This window comes from Pseudophryne corroboree, chromosome 2 (genome assembly GCF_028390025.1).
Source record: "Pseudophryne corroboree isolate aPseCor3 chromosome 2, aPseCor3.hap2, whole genome shotgun sequence".
NCBI classification, from domain to species: Eukaryota; Metazoa; Chordata; class Amphibia; order Anura; family Myobatrachidae; genus Pseudophryne; species Pseudophryne corroboree.
In genome coordinates, this window is record NC_086445.1 from 569,295,172 (window position 1) to 569,316,009 (window position 20,838).

General features: G+C 47.5%; 1 protein-coding gene across 3 annotated transcripts in view; it reads left to right on the forward strand.

Moving 5' to 3' along the window:
* Nucleotides 1-15,129, forward strand: part of LOC135035884 (uncharacterized) — a 153,071-nt gene extending 137,942 nt beyond the window's left edge. For all 3 annotated transcript variants that reach the window (XM_063954390.1, XM_063954384.1, XM_063954391.1), the window contains 5 exons: nucleotides 7,568-7,704; nucleotides 10,808-10,897; nucleotides 13,236-13,444; nucleotides 13,815-14,021; nucleotides 14,663-15,129. In XM_063954390.1, coding sequence (XP_063810460.1) covers nucleotides 7,568-7,704; nucleotides 10,808-10,897; nucleotides 13,236-13,444; nucleotides 13,815-14,021; nucleotides 14,663-14,950 — 931 coding nt within the window. In that variant the 3' untranslated portion in view covers nucleotides 14,951-15,129. The remainder of the gene's footprint in view (nucleotides 1-7,567; nucleotides 7,705-10,807; nucleotides 10,898-13,235; nucleotides 13,445-13,814; nucleotides 14,022-14,662) is intronic.
* The last annotated feature ends 5,709 nt before the right edge of the window (nucleotides 15,130-20,838 follow it).

A 20,838-nucleotide genomic window follows, 5' to 3' on the forward strand; every position in this document is an offset into this window, starting at 1 on the left:
CCTTAGACAGGGACACTATATTGCTAACCATAGAGCATATTAAAGACGCAGTCTTATACATGAGAGATGCACAGAGGGATATTTGCCGGTTGGCATCTAAAATAAGTGCAATGTCCATTTCTGCCAGGAGGGGTTTATGGACTCGGCAGTGGACAGGGGATGCAGATTCTAAAAGGCACATGGAAGTTTTGCCTTACAAGGGTGAGGAGTTGTTTGGGGATGGTCTCTCGGACCTCGTTTCCACAGCGACAGCTGTGAAGTCAGCATTTTTACCCCATGTTCCCTCACAGCCAAAGAAAGCACCGTATTATCAGGTACAGTCCTTTCGGCACCGGAAAGGCAAGCGGGTTAAAGGCGCGTCCTTTCTGCCCAGAGGCAGAGGTAGAGGAAAAAAGCAGCAGCATACAGCCAGTTCCCTGGAACAAAAGCCCTCCCCCGCTTCCTCTAAGTCCACCGCATGACGCTGGGGCTCCACAGGCGGAGCCAGGTACGGTGGGGGCCCGTCTCAAGAACTTCAGCGACCAGTGGGCTCGCTCACGGGTGGATCCCTGGATTCTACAAGTAGTATCTCAGGGGTACAAGCTGGAATTTCGAGACGTCTCCCCCTCGCCGTTTCCTCAAATCTGCCTTGCCAACAGCTCCCCCGGACAGGGAGGCAATGCTGGAGGCAATTCACAAGCTGTATTCGCAGCAGGTGATAGTCAAGGTACCCCTCCTTCAACAAGGAAGGGGTTACTATTCCACAATGTTTGTGGTACCGAAACCGGACGGTTCGGTGAGACCCATTTTAAATTTGAAATCCTTGAACACCTATATAAAAAGGTTCAAGTTCAAGATGGAATCGCTCAGGGCGGTTATTTCAAGCCTGGAGGAAGGGGATTACATGGTATCACTGGACATCAAGGATGCTTACCTACATGTCCCCATTTACCTTCCTCACCAGGAGTACCTCAGATTTGTGGTACAGGACTGTCATTACCAATTCCAGACGTTGCCGTTTGGTCTGTCCACGGCACCGAGGGTATTTACCAAGGTAATGGCCGAAATGATGATACTCCTTTGAAAAAAGGGAGTTTTAATTATACCATACTTGGACGATCTCCTTATAAAGGCGAGGTCCAGGGAGCAGTTGTTGGTCGGGGTAGCACTATCTCGGGAGGTGCTACAATAGCACGGTTGGATTCTGAATATTCCAAAGTCACAGCTGGTTCCTACGACACGTCTACTGTTTCTGGGGATGGTTCTGGACACAGACCAGAAAAGGGTGTTTCTCCCGGAGGAGAAAGCCAAGGAGTTGTCGTCTCTAGTCAGAGATCTTCTGAAACCAAAACAGGTCTCGGTGCATCACTGCACGCGAGTCCTGGGAAAAATGGTAGCTTCCTACCAAGCAATTCCATTCGGCAGGTTCCATGCAAGAATCTTTCAGTGGGATCTGTTGGACAAGTGGTCCGGATCCCATCTTCAGATGCATCGGCTGATAACCCTGTCTCCAAGGACAAGGGTGTCTCTGCTGTGGTGGCTGCAGAGTGCTCATCTTCTAGAGGGCCGCAGATTCGGCATACAGGACTGGGTCCTGGTGACCACGGATGCCAGCCTTCGAGGCTGGGGGGCAGTCACACAGGGAAGAAACTTCCAAGGGCTATGGTCAAGCCAGGAGATTTCCCTACATATAAATATTCTGGAACTAAGGGCCCTCTACAATGCCCTAAGTCAGGCAAGACCCCTGCTTCAAAACCAGCCGGTACTGATCCAGTCAGACAACATCACGGCGGTCGCCCATGTAAACCGACAGGGCGGCACGAGAAGCAGGACGGCGATGGCAGAAGCCGATGGGCGGAAAATCATGTGTTAGCACTGTCAGCAGTGTTCATTCCGGGAGTGAACAACTGGGAAGCAGACTTCCTCAGCAGGCACGACCTCCACCCGGGAGAGTGGGGACTTCATCCAGAAGTCTTTCAGCTGATTGTAAATCGCTGGGAACGGCCACAGGTGGACATGATGGCGTCCCGCCTCAACAAAAAGCTAGAAAGATATTGCTCCAGGTCGAGAGACCCTCAGGCAATAGCTGTGGACGCTCTAGTGACACCGTGGGTGTACCAGTCGGTTTATGTGTTCCCTCCTCTTCCTCTCATACCCAAGGTACCGAGGATAATAAGACGAAGAGGAGTAAGAACTATACTCATTGTTCCGGATTGGCCAAGAAGAGCTTGGTACCCAGAACTTCAAGAGGTGATCTCAGAGGACCCATGGCCTCTGCCGCTCAGACAGGACCTGCTGCAGCAGGGGCCCTGTCTGTTCCAAGACTTACCGCGGCTGCGTTTGACGGCATGGCGGTTGAACGCCGGATCCTGAAGGAAAAGGGCATTCCGGAGGAAGTCATCCCTACGCTGATTAAAGCTAGGAAAGAAGTGACCGCAAACCATTATCACCGCATATGGCGAAAATATGTTGCGTGGTGTGAGGCCAGGAAGGCCCCAACGGAGGAATTTCAGCTGGGCCGTTTTCTGCACTTCCTACAGTCAGGGGTGACTATGGGCCTAAAATTGGGTTCCATTAAGGTCCAGATTTCGGCTCTATCGATTTTCTTCCAGAAAGAACTGGCTTCACTACCTGAAGTTCAGACATTTGTTAAGGGAGTGCTGCATATTCAGCCCCCTTTTGTGCCCCCAGTGGCACCTTGGGATCTCAACGTGGTGTTGAATTTCCTAAAGTCACATTGGTTTGAACCACTTAAAACCGTGGATTTAAAATATCTCACGTGGAAAGTGGTCATGCTGTTGGCCTTGGCTTCGGCCAGGCGTGTGTCAGAATTGGCGGCTTTATCATGTAAAAGCCCTTATCTGATTTTCCATATGGATAGGGCGGAATTGAGGACTCGTCCCCAATTTCTCCCAAAGGTGGTTTCAGCTTTTCATTTGAACCAGCCTATTGTGGTGCCTGCGGCTACTCGTGACTTGGAGGATTCCAAGTTGCTGGACGTAGTCCGGGCCCTAAAAATCTATGTTTCCAGGACAGTTGGAGTCAGAAAGACTGACTCGCTATTTATCCTGCATGCACCCAACAAGTTGGGTGCGCCTGCTTCAAAGCAGACTATTGCTCGCTGGATCTGTAGCACGATTCAACTTGCACATTCTGCGGCTGGACTGCCGCATCCTAAATCGGTATAAGCCCATTCCACGAGGAAGGTGGGCTCTTCTTGGGCGGCTGCCCGAGGGGTCTCGGCTTTACAACTTTGCCGAGCAGCTACTTGGTCGGGGTCAAACACATTTGCTAAATTCTACAAGTTTGATACCCTGGCTGAGGAGGACCTACAGTTCGCTCATTCGGTGCTGCAGAGTCATCCGCACTCTCCCGCCCGTTTGGGAGCTTTGGTATAATCCCCATGGTCCTTACGGAGTTCCCAGCATCCACTTAGGACGTTAGAGAAAATAAGATTTTACTCACCGGTAAATCTATTTCTCGTAGTCCGTAGTGGATGCTGGGCGCCCGTCCCAAGTGCGGATTGTCTGCCATACTTGTATATAGTTATTGGTAAACTAAAGGGTTATTGTTGAGCCATCTGTTGAGAGGCTCAGTTATATTTCATACTGTTAACTGGGTATAGTATCACGAGTTATACGGTGTGATTGGTGTGGCTGGTATGAGTCTTACCCGGGATTCCAAATCCTTTCCTTATTGTGTCAGCTCTTCCGGGCACAGTATCCTAACTGAGGTCTGGAGGAGGGTCATAGAGGGAGGAGCCAGGGCACACCAGGTAGTCCTAAAGCTTTCTTTAGTTGTGCCCAGTCTCCTGCGGAGCCGCTATTCCCCATGGTCCTTACGGAGTTCCCAGCATCCACTACGGACTACGAGAAATAGATTTACCGGTGAGTAAAATCTTATTTTCTGTGCTGGGTAAATACTGGCTGCTTTATTTTTACACTGCAATGTAGATTTCAGTTGGAACACACCCCACCCACATCTACATCTATCTGCACATGTTATGGGGTGTATTCAATTATTGTCAGAAACTGCTGTCTTGTAAAGACGGCAGTTTCTGGCAGGTTTAGGTCGGAAGGGGTTCCGACCTATTCAATGTGGCCCCATTTTTTCCGGCAAGTTGGGAAATTTGACTTGACGGAAACCTGTCGGAAAGCACGCGACCCGCTGATCCACGTGTATTGTCGGAAGCGCGGCCAAACCCTACCAGTTTTAGCCCCATTTCCAACAATGTCAAGTCTGATTGCCATTGTCGGGAACGGACCAAACCTGTTGGGTTTGGCCGATAATGAACAGTGTGCTGTCGGATCCTCTCCATCGGAGAGGATCCGACAGCAACTGAATATACCCCTTTATCTGCCCCACCTGCAGTGCACATGGGCCCTCATTCCGAGTTGTTCGCTCGCTAGCTACTTTTAGCAGAAATGCAAACACAAAGCCTCCGCCCTCTGGGAGTGTATCTTAGCATAGCAGAATTGCTAACGAAAGATTAGCAATTCTGCTATTAAGTATTTCCTTGCAGTTTCTGAGTAGCTCCAGATCTACTCCTAGATTGCGATCACCTCAGTCCGTTTAGTTCCTGGTTTGACGTCACAAACACGCCCTGCGTTCTGCCAGCCACTCCTCCGTTTCTCCAGCCACTCCTGCTTTTTTTACCTGGCACGCCTGCGTTTTTTAGCACACTCCCTGAAAACGCTCAGTTTCCGCCCAGAAACACCCACATCCTGTCAATCACTCAGCGATCAGCAGAGCGATTGAAAAGCTTAGTTCGCCCGTGAGTAAAATAGCATAGTTTTGTGTAAAAATACATAGCGTGTGCGCCCTGCTGTGCATACGCATGCGCAGAACTGACGGATTTTAGCCTATTAGCAATTATGCTAAAAATAGCAGCGAGCGAACAACTCGGAATGAGGTCCCTGGTTTTGCCATTAGTGTGAATTTTTGGTTTGCTAACAAACCTGAATAAGGCCCTGAGTGCTAAAATGATCTTCTGTTGTATGTTCTCCTTGTCTGCTTCCATTGTCCCTGTTCTTATAGTCTTCTCACAATTTATCTGCTATTGGGGGTCATCCGAGTTGATCGTAGCTGTGCTAAATTTAGCACAGCTACGATCGTAAACTCAGACATGCGGGGGGACGCCCAGCACAGGGCTAGCCCGCCCCGCATGTCTGTGCCGGCCCCCCCGCACAAATACAAAAGCATCGCACAGCGGCGATGCCTTTGTATTTAAGGAGTAACTCCCGGCCAGCGCAGCTCCTGCGGCTGGCCGGGAGTTACTCGTCGCTCCCGCTGGCCGCAGCGGCCCGCCCCCCCAACGGTCCGGCCACGCCTGCGTTGGCCGGCCCGCTCCCCCTAAACGGCGGCTTAACGCCGCCGTACAGCTCCCTCCCGCCCAGCGACCGCCTCTGTCTCAGAGGCGATCGCTGGGCACCGTCGACTGCCATGCGCCGGCGCACTGCGGCGCATGCGCAGTTCCAACCCGATCGCTGCACTGCAACAAACTGCAGCGAGCGATCGGGTCGGAATGACCCCCATTATTCTTTGGTCCTCATCTATTACATTTGTATGAATCTATTTATAATATAGAAGGAGAAAAGCCCTGTTTATCAAGCTCCTGGACAACGATAGCCATTTATGGGTATTACCAGCAGAGGCAGGCTGCATGCGGCTCTTTCTATCTCAGCATGCAGTTCGTAAGCTCCCGCGGCGCCTCCCGCTGCCCTAGTCTGCAGTGCCTGGTGCCGGCCCGTGAGCCAATCAGAGCTTGCGTACCGGCAGCCAATCAGGAGTCTTAGCTGCTGGTCCGCGAACTCTGATTGGCGCCTAATTAGAGAGAATCAACACTGCCGGAGAGTGGAGACTGAGGGGCAGCAGAGGCCCACGGTGCGCTCTCCTCCCCTCACAAGCAGCAGACTGAGCAGAGCAGCAGTGCGGCGGTGAGCAGCACTTGGGGGGGCGCAGTGTGGGGACGTGTATGTTACACTGGGGGCATATCTGGCACTGGGGGGATGTGCATCTGGCACTGGGGGCATATCTGTAACTGGGGGGACGTGTTTCTGGCACTGGGGGCATATCTGGCACTGGGGGGACATGTGTTTCTGGCACTGGGGGCATATCTGGCATTAGGGGCATATCTGGCACTGGGGCCATATCTGGCACTGGGGGGACATGTGTTTCTGGCACTGGGGGCATATCTGGCACTGGGGGGACATGTGTTTCTGGCACTGGGGGCATATCTGGCACTGGGGGTACATGTGTTTCTGGCACTGGAGGCATATCTGGCACTGGGGGGACATGTGTTTCTGGCACTGGGGGTATATCTGGCACTGGGGGGACATGTGTTTCTGGCACTGGGGGCATATCTGGCATTAGGGGCATATCTGGCACTGGGGGCATATCTGGCACTGGGGGGACATGTGTTTCTGGCACTGGGGGCATATCTGGCACTGGGGGTACATGTGTTTCTGGCACTGGGGGCATATCTGGCACTGGGGGGACATGTGTTTCTGGCACTGGGGGCATATCTGGCATTAGGGGCATATCTGGCACTGGGGGGACATGTGTTTCTGGCACTGGGGGCATATCTGGCACTGGGGGGACATGTGTTTCTGGCACTGGAGGCATATCTGACACTGGGGAGACGTGTAGCTGGCAGTGGGGGCATATCTGCCACTGGGGAGACGTGTAGCTGGCAGTGGGGGCATATTTGGCACTATGGGGGCATAACTGGCACTGGGGAGATGTATAGGTAGCACTGGGGGCATATTTGGCACTGGGTGCTTATCTGGACCTGGGGGGACATGTGTATCTGGCACTGTGGGCATATCTGGCACTGGGGGCATATCTGGCACTGTGCTGACATATGTATCTGGCATTGGGGGACATGTGTATCTTACACTGGGGGCATATCTGGCACTGTGGAGATGTGTATCTGGCAGTGGGGGCATATCTGGCACTGTGGAGGCATATATGTATCTGGCATTGTGGAGGAATATATGTATCTGGCACTGTGGAGGAATATATGTATCTGGCACTGTGGGGGCATATATGTATTTGGCACTGTGGAGGCACCCATTTTTTGGTGTTTTTATATGTATGTGGCACTGTACAACATGACTAAAAATTGGGTTATGACACAAGGTCATACTCCTACAAATGTCAAACCGAAAGGTGTGCGCATAAAAATGGGGTGTGGCTTTGTGACAGCTATGCCACGCCCCCATTTTTGCTCTTGCGCCTTCAGCGTGAGTAAGATGATGTCTCTTACCCTTGATTAGAGATCTTTTCTGTCTCTTTGCCACTGACTGGTTGGCCACCCCTGCATTACACCATCCGTACTGCCCGATATCGACCTTAGTCTTAGTGTTTTACATATAAAATCTTTGTAAATGTTACAAGATGCCTTTTCATGTTCAGGCAGTACAGGGCTGTGAAAGGTAGTTTTAGAGAGCAGAAAAATGAAGGGAATTTCCCTTTTTTTTATTAAAAGGCAATTTTCATGGTGTAATGCAAATTTCTGACTCTATTGACTTTTCAATATGTGAAAAGATGAGTAGGATCTGTCGTGAACTGCCTTTTCTGCTTACAGGGCTGGCATTTCAAAGCTGCCAGTGCAGGTCAGTTTTGCTGCAGGATGCAATAATGCACAGTGTGATACCTACTCTTCTGAAGTGATAAGAGCCTTGGTCCAGTCTGTGGACATTACCATTGTATGCCTTGGGACTGGTAAGTGCAGGTCAGAAATACATTTGTGAGAACACAACTTGAGTGATAATATGGTTTATGTTTGGGTCTGCTACAGTAATATAAAAACGGGTTGGGTGGGGGATACTGGCAGTCGGAATGCCAGAGATTAGTATACCGACATCGGCATCCCAACTGTTTGAAATCCCGACAGGGGAGCATGAAGCAGCTAACCCTAATCCTCTCCCTCCCCCTAACCCTCACTGCCCACAGCATGGATTCAGTTAGCTGTGATCAGCCTGCAGGCTGCACTTACTGCAGATTTTGGAAGGCTCGAACAGAAATCTGCATTAAATGCCCAGATCCGGGAGTCACAAACGTGTTAACGCATAGCTCCAAGAGCTTATTCCAGTTTCTACGGTTTACCATGCATTTGCAGGTAAATTACTGCTGGAGGAAAAGGCGCTGCAATTGAATAGCCTCAGACTTTAAAGTATGAGGCTACCACCCTTTTCCTGGCATGGTAAATTACCGCATGTAATTGAATCCGGACCTATATGTTACTATGTGGAAATACATCTATAACCTAGAACAGGGGTTCTCAAACTCGGTCCTCAGGACCCCACACAGTGCATGTTTTGCAGGTAACCCAGCAGGTGCACAGGTGTATTAATTACTCACAGACACATTTTAAAAGGTCCACAGGTGGAGCTAATTATTTCACTTGTAATTCTGTGAGGAGACCTGCAAAACATGTACTGTGTGGGGTAATGAGGACCGAGTTTGAGAACCTGTGACCTAGAAGATAGTGATGTGGATAGTGAATTGCTCACTTCCATTTTACATTTCCATATCCAAAAATGGATATTTCACTTAGGTTGTGAAATGTATTTTCTATCTCATGGATGGTGAGAGTTCAGGAACCCCCAGCTTCATCTGTGCCAGCCGTCTGCTTCTATTTTCACAGCATGTTTACTTTCTGATTATGGGAACCCTTGGGGTGAAAACAGGGGTGGTCTTCAGTATGCCGACTGACGGGATCCCGGCGCAGAGTATACCGGCGCCGGAATCCCGACAGCCGGCATACCGACACTTATTCTCCCTCGTGGGGGTCCACATCCCCCCTGGAGGGAGAATAAATAGTGTGGTGCGCGTAGCGCGCCACCGCAAGGGGCTCATTTGTGCTCGCCACACTGTCAGTAAGCCGGCGGTCGGACTCCCGGCGCCGGTATGCTGGTCGCCGGGAGCCCGACCGCCGGCATACCATACTGAACCCTGAAAACAGTGTGACTTGCTCTCTGATGATTTCTTGTGTGTGGAGGGAAATATCCAACCTGTTTCTTTAGCCTTCCTCAGGGAACCCTACTTATAATTTAGTAAAGTTAGAATTATAAAAAGCGAATGTGTTGTGTATTATTTTATTGTTGTGAAGTCAGACAAATGACCTCATCTAATGGCTTGAATAACTATTATAATAATTAGTAATAGTAATTATTAATGTAAGCATTAAAAACAAAGGTTTCTATATCCACTTGTCTTGGGTATAATGAGGATGATGCTTCAGACTTGGCAATAAGAGAATGAAATGCTCATAGTGCAGTAAGCCAACACTGTAATAATAAAACTAAAAACAAATGGGGATAATTTCCGTACCAGATAGATGTATGAATAGTCACAATACAATCTCCAGGCCAGAGACTGGAACTCAGGTATTCCCAGCACTGGCTCTTCGATAGGGAAATATGCCCCACGCTACTCATCCAATGCATTTCGCTGCACAAGGGAGTCTTGGTCAAGCAATGCCTATGATAGCTGTTATGTAAGCGTTTTATCTTCTATAATCCTGATTCACTCATTTGGGCTGCTTTCTGGTCTTTTGGTGGAGCACTTTATCCTTGGGAATATAGGGGCTGTTTAAGCAAACACCCACATCCGCTATTTCCTGTAGGAAATCTCTCGTAGCCTCGTCTGCCCTAGCATGCTTCGGTGGGCTGCAACCAATGCTGTACATAGAAGCTGGGGGATTGCGCTTGCACAGTCCAGTGCCAGCACCTGCAGGATCCATTGCTCAGGTGCCAGGACCTCCTCTCCTCCACTCCCCTCTCCAGCCAGGCACGGGTAGTAGCAGCCCCCCTACCACCATCAGGTAGCATCCGCTGCTGATTGGAAGTGTATTTGCCATCATATGCTATTCAGATCCTGACAAGACTTTTTGCCTCCTTAATGTGCCTCTTACGAAAACCCCTATCACATAGCCGAGTACATAGGTCATGTGCCTTCTGTCTTTGGAACAGTTTTGCCCTATATACACCATGAGGTATTACCTTGATTACTGGAGTGTATGATCCCGACAGTGCCAAAATATGCAATATCCATCCACAAAGGTGACTTACCTTCACTCTTCATCCCCCATACTGCTCATATGAAGAATTTTATTTGTTTATGTTCTTTAGAACAATAAGTAACCAGGACAAAGGGTTCTGCCTACAGGGCATGCTAACGTGATAAAATTCAGCATAAGGTCAGTGTTTAGTTACACAATAGTCTGAAGTGAAGTGGTAAGTAAATAATGTAAGTGTCTGTTTGTGGCAGTTTCCTATCTAAACTCATGCAGACCTGTCTTGTTAGAATAGGACAGACTCTGTTATTTTCCTATTAATATTATTAGACTAATTGGTGATTACGCTAAGATGATTTATTTGTATGCAGCATATACTGTACTTGCTGTAGTGACTACTTACATTGTGATAGTGGCAGTGATTTTGATCAGTTGGCCGGTATTGCAGTAGACATGGCCCACGGTTGCTGTGGTAGAAGCATACCTCCCAATATCTACTGGATAAAATAGGGACAAAATAAATCCAGCCCTCGCTCCATGCAAGCCACACCCCTATTTCACACATAATCTACCAAACTATGTCCACTTTTCAATGAAACTCCACCCACTTCCCCATTCTTGCTGTACTTCTTTTGGTGACTGCAATCCAGACAGCTGGGAAACTTTTTGTTAATTGAGGAGAGGGGCTCTAAAATACGGTTATAATTATTTTATCTTTATGTGCTGCTATGAGATCGTGTATATTAAGAGTAAAGCTAATACTATGATTTATATAATTATGTTCTTTGTGTGTTCTTTGCTACCAAGGAGTGACTGTAGAGACAGAGGGTAAGGATCGGCTCAATCTGTCTCTTCCTGGACACCAGGCTACTCTACTGCAAGATGCTGTTTCCTCAGGTGAATGACTGTACTCTCTGCTCTATTATGCCCTTTTCCCACTAGAGCAGCGGTGGCCAACCTGTGGCTCTTGAGCCGCATGTGACTCTTTCTTTATTCAAATGTGGCTCCCAACACTCTAAATCATGTGACCACAACAGATACAGAAACCGCCGCACTCCATCTAGACACGCAGCAGCACTACAGGGATTGAAAACTGAAGGAGTCAGATACTAGAGGTGAGACACCCACAAGCAAACAGAGGACACATTAGGGACTACTGCAACGGCACGATTTGATGGGGGGCTGTAGTGATACATGAGGGTGGGCTAGAGTGACACATGGCAGAGCTGTCTGGAGAGACACAGGAGGGTCCTGGCAGGAGTGACGTTGGAGGGTGCTGGAAGTAGTGACACATGGGAGATATGGCTGGAGTGACATAGGAGGGTGGTAGCAGTAGTGACACATGGGAGAGCTGGCTGGAGTGACATAGGAGGGTGGTAGCTGGAGTGACACATGGGGGAGCTGGCTGGAGTGACACAGCAGGGTTTTGGCAGTATTGACACATGGGAGACCTGGCTGGAGTGACACAGCAGGGTCTTGGCAGTAGTGACAGATGGCTGGAGTGACACACGGGGAGCTGAAGTTTATTATGTGAATCTATTTTTTATGAAAGTGGCTTTTTCAGTGGATCTGGCTTTAAAAAAATTATTTTATGTTGTTCTGGCTTTTTCAATATATTTTATACCAGGGGTTTGGTCTAGCAGGCACAAGGCCACATTCCATTTTTGCATGCGCGCCATCGGCTTGATGTCGGCCCTTTTACGTACCTGACAAGGTTTTTTGGCTCTTTGTCACTGACTGGTTGGCCACCCCTGCACTAGAGTGTAAACAAGGGGTAGAGACCCTTATTTTCATGCCTGCATTGATTTTGTCAACTTTGTTATTCCCTGTTTTGTGTGTCCTGTGTCGTACAGTATTACCAGTGTACTAGCCAAATGTTTTATAATGGCTGGATAAATCCCCTGAGCCAGGTAGCCAGTGTGCTTATATTATTGCTGGAGCCTAGCTTTTGGGAGCTGCTTCTATTGATGTCCATGAATTCTAACATCAATTACAGTGGAACAGAACTGCGTGCAACTGAGAATCAGGCCTGGCTGAGTGTTACATGAGTCAGTAAGGTCCTGATTGCAGCCAGGCGCATATGACCAGAAACCCACTTGGAATCCGCTATTTTATTATTTGCTGCTCAAGATGCTTTTATCTCATAACAATATGAAGACTCTTGTGGGAATTCCTAATGCCAACATCCAAAGTTACTGACATTACCAAATCTCATACGCAGGATGTTAATATTGTATTGAGATTTAACCTATAATTACTTGTGTATATAGAAATGTATTGGCATATTTAATGCTATTTTTTACTTATAATCTTGATTTTGTTTATGTTTGGTATTTATTATTATTGCAATAATTTGTTCATGACATAATATGAAGCTTCTATGACATTTTTTTATTTATAAAGTGACTATATCAGAACCAGCGTAGCGGAATAAGTACTTTGGCCATTGTTATCCGTATGAACTGCCTGCCTGGGAAACCAAGCTTCTGGCAAGCAAACTTAAACATTTCGTGCTCTCAAAGAAAAGCCTCCACATCTCAGTGACCTCCAGCGTGAATGTAATGTGCTGGCTTCTGCTTGCTCAAAATGATGCTTTATATCCTTATAAGTATCAACTCCTGCAGGATCCCTCTCCAAATTGCGGTACAGTAGCCCATAGGCTACTATGGCTAAAGCCACCTTCAGATGGTGCTAGTGGCTGGAGACGAGCTCCCAAATGTTTGGTAAATTCTCAAGTATACCTACTATATCCCCTACCGGCTCAGTAATGATGTAGATCCTGGCAGTACAGCTGCATCATTACAATACCTTTGTTTTACATGTGCTGAGAACTCAGCGCACACTCAACTCTCTGACCACTAGTGCACTCCAAGCATCACAACAGTCACAGCCATTAAACACAGTGATAGTCCCAGTGGGGAAGGATTAGCAGTAGACTGGGTTGGAAAGTAAACAAAAAAAAAGACACTTGCATGATGGAACCTAGGAGTCTAAAAGCAATAATACTTTTTCATTATACACTGGTCTAACATGACTGTAATTTATGCTCCAAGCTAGTACAATAATTGCTAAATAACTAGAGAAACAAAAGTTGGGTATACTTTCGTACATGGTGCCATCTTTCAGGCGCCCCACTTGATAAGATGATCTGTATAGTAAATCATTGCTATAATTTTTCTGCTATAAATGTTCTATCAACTTGGAAATTTTGGTAATTTCTCTTACAAACTTTCAGCTGAAGGACGCCCTGTTATCCTACTGCTATTTAATGCCGGACCCGTCGATGTTTCTTGGGCCCAAGAAAGTAAGGGTGTACATGCCATCTTGGAGTGCTTTTTCCCTGCTCAGGCTGCAGGCACTGCAATTGCTAAGGTCTTAATAGGTGCAGATGGGGCAAATCCGGCAGGCAGGCTACCATCCACATGGCCAGCTGGGATGAATCAGGTGAGACTTCTGGCCGTTAGGGCCCCATGTTGTACTGTGAAATGGTGAAATAAAGATTATGGTCAAAATATTTCTTTAGGTCTGGAATGTGGAATGCCATAGCTTTCATCTTACTAGTACTCTGAATAACACCCCCTGCATCCGACAGTCGGCATGCCGACTAGAAGGGACTGTTCCCACTCGTGGGTGTCCACGACACCCATAGAGTGGTAATAGAAATTAGGAGGCTCACCACCTAGCCCGCAGCGTGGCAAGCGCATCAAGCCCGCAAGGGGCTTCATTCCGCTCGCCCGCTGGCATTCTGTGGTAACGCGGCCCCAACCCTGTGAACTAAATGTAGATGTGTAAGTGTTTATCCTCTCCATCTAAGGTGCCTGCCATGGAAAATTACACTATGCAAGGACGGACTTATCGCTATTACGGGAGCAAGATACCGCTGTACCCTTTTGGGTATGGACTCTCCTATACTACATTTCAGTACAGTGATCTTGTGGTGACTCCAGGCATCCTGCATCCATGTGATACCCTTTATGTGTCTGTAAAAGTTAAGAATTCCGGCTTCAAAACGGGAGACGAGGTGAGAATAAAGCAGTCCATGCTGGAAAGATGAGCTGAATGGAATATTAATAAGTATGCATCTGTAATCATACTGTATATATACATTATAGAACATTTCTCTGCTCATTGAAACAAAGTTACTAGAGCAAGTGATAAATCATGTTAAAAATAACCCTTATACAGTATACATTGTTTTCAACATCTAATTCACTGTATATGTATTATTACAATACCCTAACAAAATGGGATGTAGTTATCATCTTGGCGGTCGGGATCCTGGCAGTCAGCTTACAGACGCCGGGATCGCGACCGCCAGAATGCTGGCAGGGGGCCAAGGACTATTCCCACTCGTGGGTGTCCACAACACCAACAGAGTGGGAATAGAACCTGTGGCGTGCCCAGCGAGCCACTGAGTCCACAATTGGGCTTCGTTGTGCTCGTCCCCCTGCCGGCATTCAGATGGCCGGGATCCCGGCGTCGGTATGCTGACCGCCAGGATCCCAGCTGCCAGTCACACAACCCTAACCCTAACAAAACAGCATTAATGCTACAATAATAATGTACTGACCAATGAAACAATTGTTCTGTCTGACATAGAACTAGTCTAAGCTGTCTGTTCACCATGAGATAGTTTTAGTAACCTCTGTGTCCTTTCTGCAGGTGGTACAGGTTTATATGAGCTGGACTGATGCCTCTGTGCCGGTTCCCAGCTGGCAGTTAGTAGGAATTCACCGCATAAACATCCCAGTTGGTGGCTCTGTGAAGGTTTCTCTGAAAGTCTTGCCAAAGCAGAGAGCAGTTTGGACTAATCTCTGGATACTTGAGCCAGGGGAATTCAGCCTTTATGTTGGGGGTCAGCAGCCTTTTCAAGTTACAAAAGTGCCATCCAATATTGTACAGGCCAACTTTACAGTGCAAGGAGCATCACGGCCTCTCAGTACATGCTGAAGGAAATCCTGCACTGTCTTCTTTCTCCATCAGGTGGAGGTATTGCTGACTATTGTTACTCACTGAGAATGAGAGCTAATCCATAAGCCACCTGTGTGGACAATACTGCGCTTCCAATTTGTGCCAAACAAAATGTTTATAGCCTTAATACACATATGATTAAAGGTGATTAAATGTTATTACGTATTCCTTTATTTTATTAGACTGATTTAAATTATCGACATGTTCTAAAGAGTTGTCTCAAATGGAATAAAATAACATTCAATGCAAGCAGCATATAAAATACAATGCTCTAAAAATGTTTACCCCTTTGGTATCTTTCATATGTTATTATTGTTACATAGGGGGTTATTCAGGTTTCTTAGTAAACCAGAAAAGCAAGAAACTGGGCAAAACCATGTGCACTGCAGGTGGGGCAGATGTAACATGTGCAGAGAGTTATATTTGGCATACCTCCCAACATGACCCTCTCCAGGAGGGACACAATGCTCTGCTTCTGGACTTTTCCCTTAATTTATAATTGTCTGCACCTGTGTTGAACAGGTAAATGGATAAGAAAGGTGTTTCAGCACAGGTGATGGCAATCATACATTAAGAGGGAAGTCCAGGAGCAGAGCATCTGTCCCTCCTGGAGAGGGGCATGTTGGGAGGTATGGATTTGGGTGGGTTATATTGTTTCTGTGCAGGGTAACTACTGGCTGCTTTATTTTTACACTGCAATATAGATTTCAGTTGGAACACATACCACACCCAAATCTAACTCTCTCTGCACATGTTACATCTGCCCCACCTGTAGTGCACATGGTTTTGCCATGCCTATTAGTGTGCTTTTTTGGTTTGCTAACAAACCTGAATAAGGCCCTTAATGTCTTATCTATACTAAAGTAATAACTGAATTTTTCTTAATTACAAATAAAAAACAGACATTTATTGAGAACATAAATAGCTCTTCCAATGAGTTGTCTTCAGAGGTCACATAATTGATTGGATCCCAGCTGTGTACAATGAAAGTGTGTCAACTGACTTCAAAATAATTGCACCTGTCAGTGGGATGTAGCACAGCCGATGGCCGATTATCTTCATCTGGCTTTGGGGCCCTATACACTAGCCGATCCGCCGCCGAGCTGCCCGACGGCGGATACGGCCGACGAGCGACCCGGCGGCGGGGGGGGCAGTGACGGGGGGAGTGAAGTTTCTTCACTCCCCCCGTCACGCGGCTGCATTGAAGTGCAGGCAAATATGGACGAGATCGTCCATATTGGCCTGCATGCACAGCCGACGGGAGACCAGCGATGAACGAGCGCGGGGACGCGCATCGTTCATCGCTGGAGCCTCCACACTGAAAGATATGAACGAGTTCTCGTTCATTTATGAACGAGATCGTTCATATCTTTCCAAAAATCGGCCAGTGTGTAGGGCCTATTTGTGTACCAGTGGTATACTTGATGCTGGGGCCAACTTCACAGTTGGGAAGGTAAATCATATCAACGTTCATGTTTAGCAGCCCATTGGTAAGTGTGTACTTATGATGTGTAAATACAAATAAAGTTACACAAACAAGAAAATAAAAACATTTACATAGTAATCAGTCTGTGCAGTCTCATTTAAAAGTTACAAGAGGTGTTCATGACTAGTACAGTATCAATACAACTTATTGTAATACATGTGTCATTTAGCAACAGGTTGTTTTTCACAGGTTGTCATAACTATCTTTGTGACATTGGGTTAAATTCATATGTAGTCCAAAAATGGCACGTCAGTTTCTAGAACACAGGGTATTAAGTGAGCTGTACTAAGTTACAAAAAAATAAAAATATATGCTCTGAGATAATTTGCATGTGGTGAGTCCAGTCACCTATCCCAAACATTATGAAACCTCTGTTCCCCATTCAGGGCCGGATTAAGCCTTGGGGGTGCCTGGGGCACTTAAGACAGGGGGGGGGGGGGCCCGATGGAAGGTGGGGGATGTATATTAAATAGTGTATACCTCCCAACATGTCCCATTCCAGGAGGGACAAAATGCTCTCTACCTGGACTTCACACTTTAATACACTGCTCAAAAAAAAATAAGATTTTACTTACCGGTAAATCTATTTCTCGTAGTCCGTAGTGGATGCTGGGGACTCCGTAAGGACCATGAGGAATAGACGGGCTCCGCAGGAGACAGGGCACTCTAAGAAAGAATTTGGATTCTGGTGTGTTCTGGCTCCTCCCTCTATGTCCCTCCTCCAGACCTCAGTTAGAGAAACCGTGCCCGGAAGAGCTGACAGTACAAGGAAAGGATTTTGGAATCCAGGGCAAGACTCATACCAGTCACACCAATCACACCGTATAACTTGTGATAAACATACCCAGTTAACAGTATGAACAACAACGGAGCATCAGATCAACCCTGATGCAACCATAACGTAACCCTTATTTAAGCAATAACTATATACAAGTATTGCAGAAGAAGTCCGCACTTGGGACGGGCGCCCAGCATCCACTACGGACTACGAGAAATAGATTTACCGGTAAGTAAAATCTTATTTTCTCTAACGTCCTAGTGGATGCTGGGGACTCCGTAAGGACCATGGGGATTATACCAAAGCTCCCAAACGGGCGGGAGAGTGCGGATGACTGCAGCACCGATTGAGCAAACGATAGGTCCTCCTCAGCCAGGGTATCAAACTTGTAGAACTTTGCAAACGTATTTGAACCTGACCAAGTAGCAGCTCGGCATAGCTGTAATGCCGAGACCCCTCGGGCAGCCGCCTAAGAAGAGCCCACCTTCCTAGTGGAATGGGCTTTCACTGACTTTGGCTGCGGCAATCCAGCCACAGAATGAGCCTGCTGGATCGTGTTACAAATCCAGCGAGCAATAGTCTGCTTTGAAGCAGGAGCACCAAGCTTGTTGGATGCATACAGGATAAACAGTGACTCCGTTTTCCTGACTCTAGCCGTTCTGGCTACATAAACTTTTAAAGCCCTGACTACATCTAGTAACTCGGAGTCCTCCAAGTCACGAATAGCCACCGGCACCACAATAGGTTGGTTCATATGAAAGGATGAGACCACTTTTGGCAGAAATTGTGGACGGGTCCGCAATTCCGCTCTATCCATATGGAAAACCCGATAGGGATTTTTATGAGACAAAGCCGCTAATTCTGACACGCGCTTAGCCGAAGCCAAGGCTAATAGCATGACCACCTTCCACGTGAGATATTTCAACTCCACTGTTTTAAGTGGTTCAAACCAGTGTGATTTCAGGAAACTCAACACCACGTTAAGACCCCAAGGTGCCACTGGAGGCACAAAAGGAGGCTGAATATGCAGCACTCCTTTAACAAACATCTGAACTTCTGGCAGAGAAGCCAACTCCTTTTGAAAGAAAATGGAAAGGGCCGAAATCTGGACCTTAATTGAGCCTAACTTCAGGCCCAAATCCACTCCTGACTGAAGGAAGTGAAGGAAACAGCCCAGCTGAAACTCCTCAGTAGGAGCGTTGCTGGCCTCACACCAAGAAACATATTTTCGCCATATCCGGTGATAATGTTTAGCTGTTACGTCCTTCCTAGCCTTTATCAGCGTAGGAATGACCTCCTCCGGAATACCCTTTTCTGCTAGGATCCGGCGTTCAACCGCCATGCCGTCAAACGCAGCCGCGGTAAGTCTTGGAAGAGACAGGGTCCCTGTGGCAACAGGTCCTGTCTTAGAGGAAGAGGCCGCGGATCCTCTGTGAGCAATTCTTGCAGATCTGGATACCAAGTCCTTCGTGGCCAATCTGGAACAATGAGAATTGTTCTTACTCCTCTTTTTCTTATTATCCTCAGTACCTTGGGTATGAGAGGAAGAGGAGGAAATACATAGACCGACTGGAACACCCACGGTGTCACCAGGGCGTCTACAGCTACCGCCTGAGGGTCCCTTGACCTGGCGCAATAGCTTTGCAGCTTCTTGTTGAGGCGTGACGCCATCATGTCTATCTGTGGTAGTTCCCACCGAATTGTAATCTGTGTGAAGATTTCTTGATGAAGTCCTCACTCTCCCGGGTGGAGGTCGTGCCTGCTGAGGAAGTCTGCTTCCCAGTTGTCCACTCCCGGGATGAACACTGGTGACAGTGCGCTTACGTGATTCTCCGCCCAGCAAAGAATCCTGGTGGCTTCCGCCATCGCCACCCTGCTCCTTGTGCCACCTTGGCGGTTTACATGAGCCACTGCGGTTATGTTGTTTGACTGAATCAGTACCTGTTGGTCGCAAAGTAGGGACTCCGCTTGACGTAGGGCGTTGTATATGGCCCTTAGTTCCAGGATGTTGATGTGAAGGCAAGTCTCCCGACTTGACCACAGGCCTTCGAAATTTCTTCCCTGTGTGACTGCCCCCCACCCCCGGAGGCTTGCATCCGTGGTCACCAGGACCCAGTCCTGAATGCCGAATCTGCAGCCCTCCAGAAGGTGAGCACTCTGCAGCCACCACAGGAGAGACACCCTGGCCCTGGGGGATAGGGTGATTAACCGATGCATCTGAAGATGTGATCCGGACCATTTGTCCAGGCGATCCCATTGAAAGTGTCAAAGTCAGAAAAATGTCTCTATGGACGTTGCCATATTTGCACCGCACACTGGTCCGCGCTGCGCATGCGTACGCTCTCCCGTGAAGGCGCATACCCGCGATAGCGTGCACTCGCAGGCGCGGTATGCGTATTTACGGTAGAGTTTATGTAGTCGTAGCGTGCGACTCATTCGTTACAAATGTTCACAATTAATGTAGTTTGTAGATCATGGTCCCCTTGATAGATTCTGAAAGTTTGGTTAAAATAGAAGGTCCCTGGTTAAAGGAATCCCTCTTTGTATCGTACGAAGGGTCTGACAGGAATCATACAGCAGTGTTTGGTACCCATCGGAAGAGTATTTAATTAGCAATATTCCGGTGTTGGTTTGGAGCGTATTAATCGCTCGTGCGAATAGTTATGGACATAAGAAGTTTATGTCCATTTCTATTATTTACACATACTCAGGTATGCGGCGGGAAACCCAGTTTCCCACCCACCTGAGCTGTTGGAAATCGTCACAGCCCACCTGTATGAATCACCCTATGACCTTTTGTTATGATGCAGGGCCGAATTCCTTCGGCCAATGGACAATGGGATTGTAGGACCAGGAGATTGCATTGTGTGTGGGACATAAATAGGCAGGCCGACCACATCCAGCTCTCACTCTCTCATCAACGGTTATCTGCTGATAGCCGGGAGCTGGATATCGAGGCGCAGGCGATCATACCCTTTGTGCGTAAGTTTCTCTCCGTAATCATTGTCTTTCTGTGAGCCAATTTCTCTCATCTCTCTCTCTCTCTCTCTCTCTCTCCCTGTTCTGTTCTCTCATATCTCCCCTAGACTAGGCTAGTATTGTATTGTATTAGATAGTATTGTATTGTATTGCATTTAGGTCAGTGTAGTATTGTCCTTTTGTATTTATTGTTTAGTTCTGTGGTTAGGAAGTCTCTGTTATATTGTAGTGTATCATTTGTACTGTTATCCCCTTTTACAAATATATTAGATATAATACAGTTAATAGGCTTTGGAACCTAAACCAGTATCTGTGTATTTTCTATAGTGTTAAGTGTTCACTTGAGCGTCGGTGACGCTCAAGCAGCTTTGTAGTTAGTCAGGTTACACAAGGTTGCACTTACACCCTGTATTCACATTAAGTTATTCTGTGTATTTCATTGGTATAAGGTTTAAACATTAAGGTATAGCGTTGTGAGCGTCTGCGCCGCTGGTGACCTCTTCGTGGTCTCGAGCGTATGCTACGCCATAGCGAATCATTACTCTAGTCATAGCCAATAACGTGTCCTGTGATCACTGGGCCGTGAGCGAACGTGACGCTTGAGCGTCTCGCCTACGGCTGAGC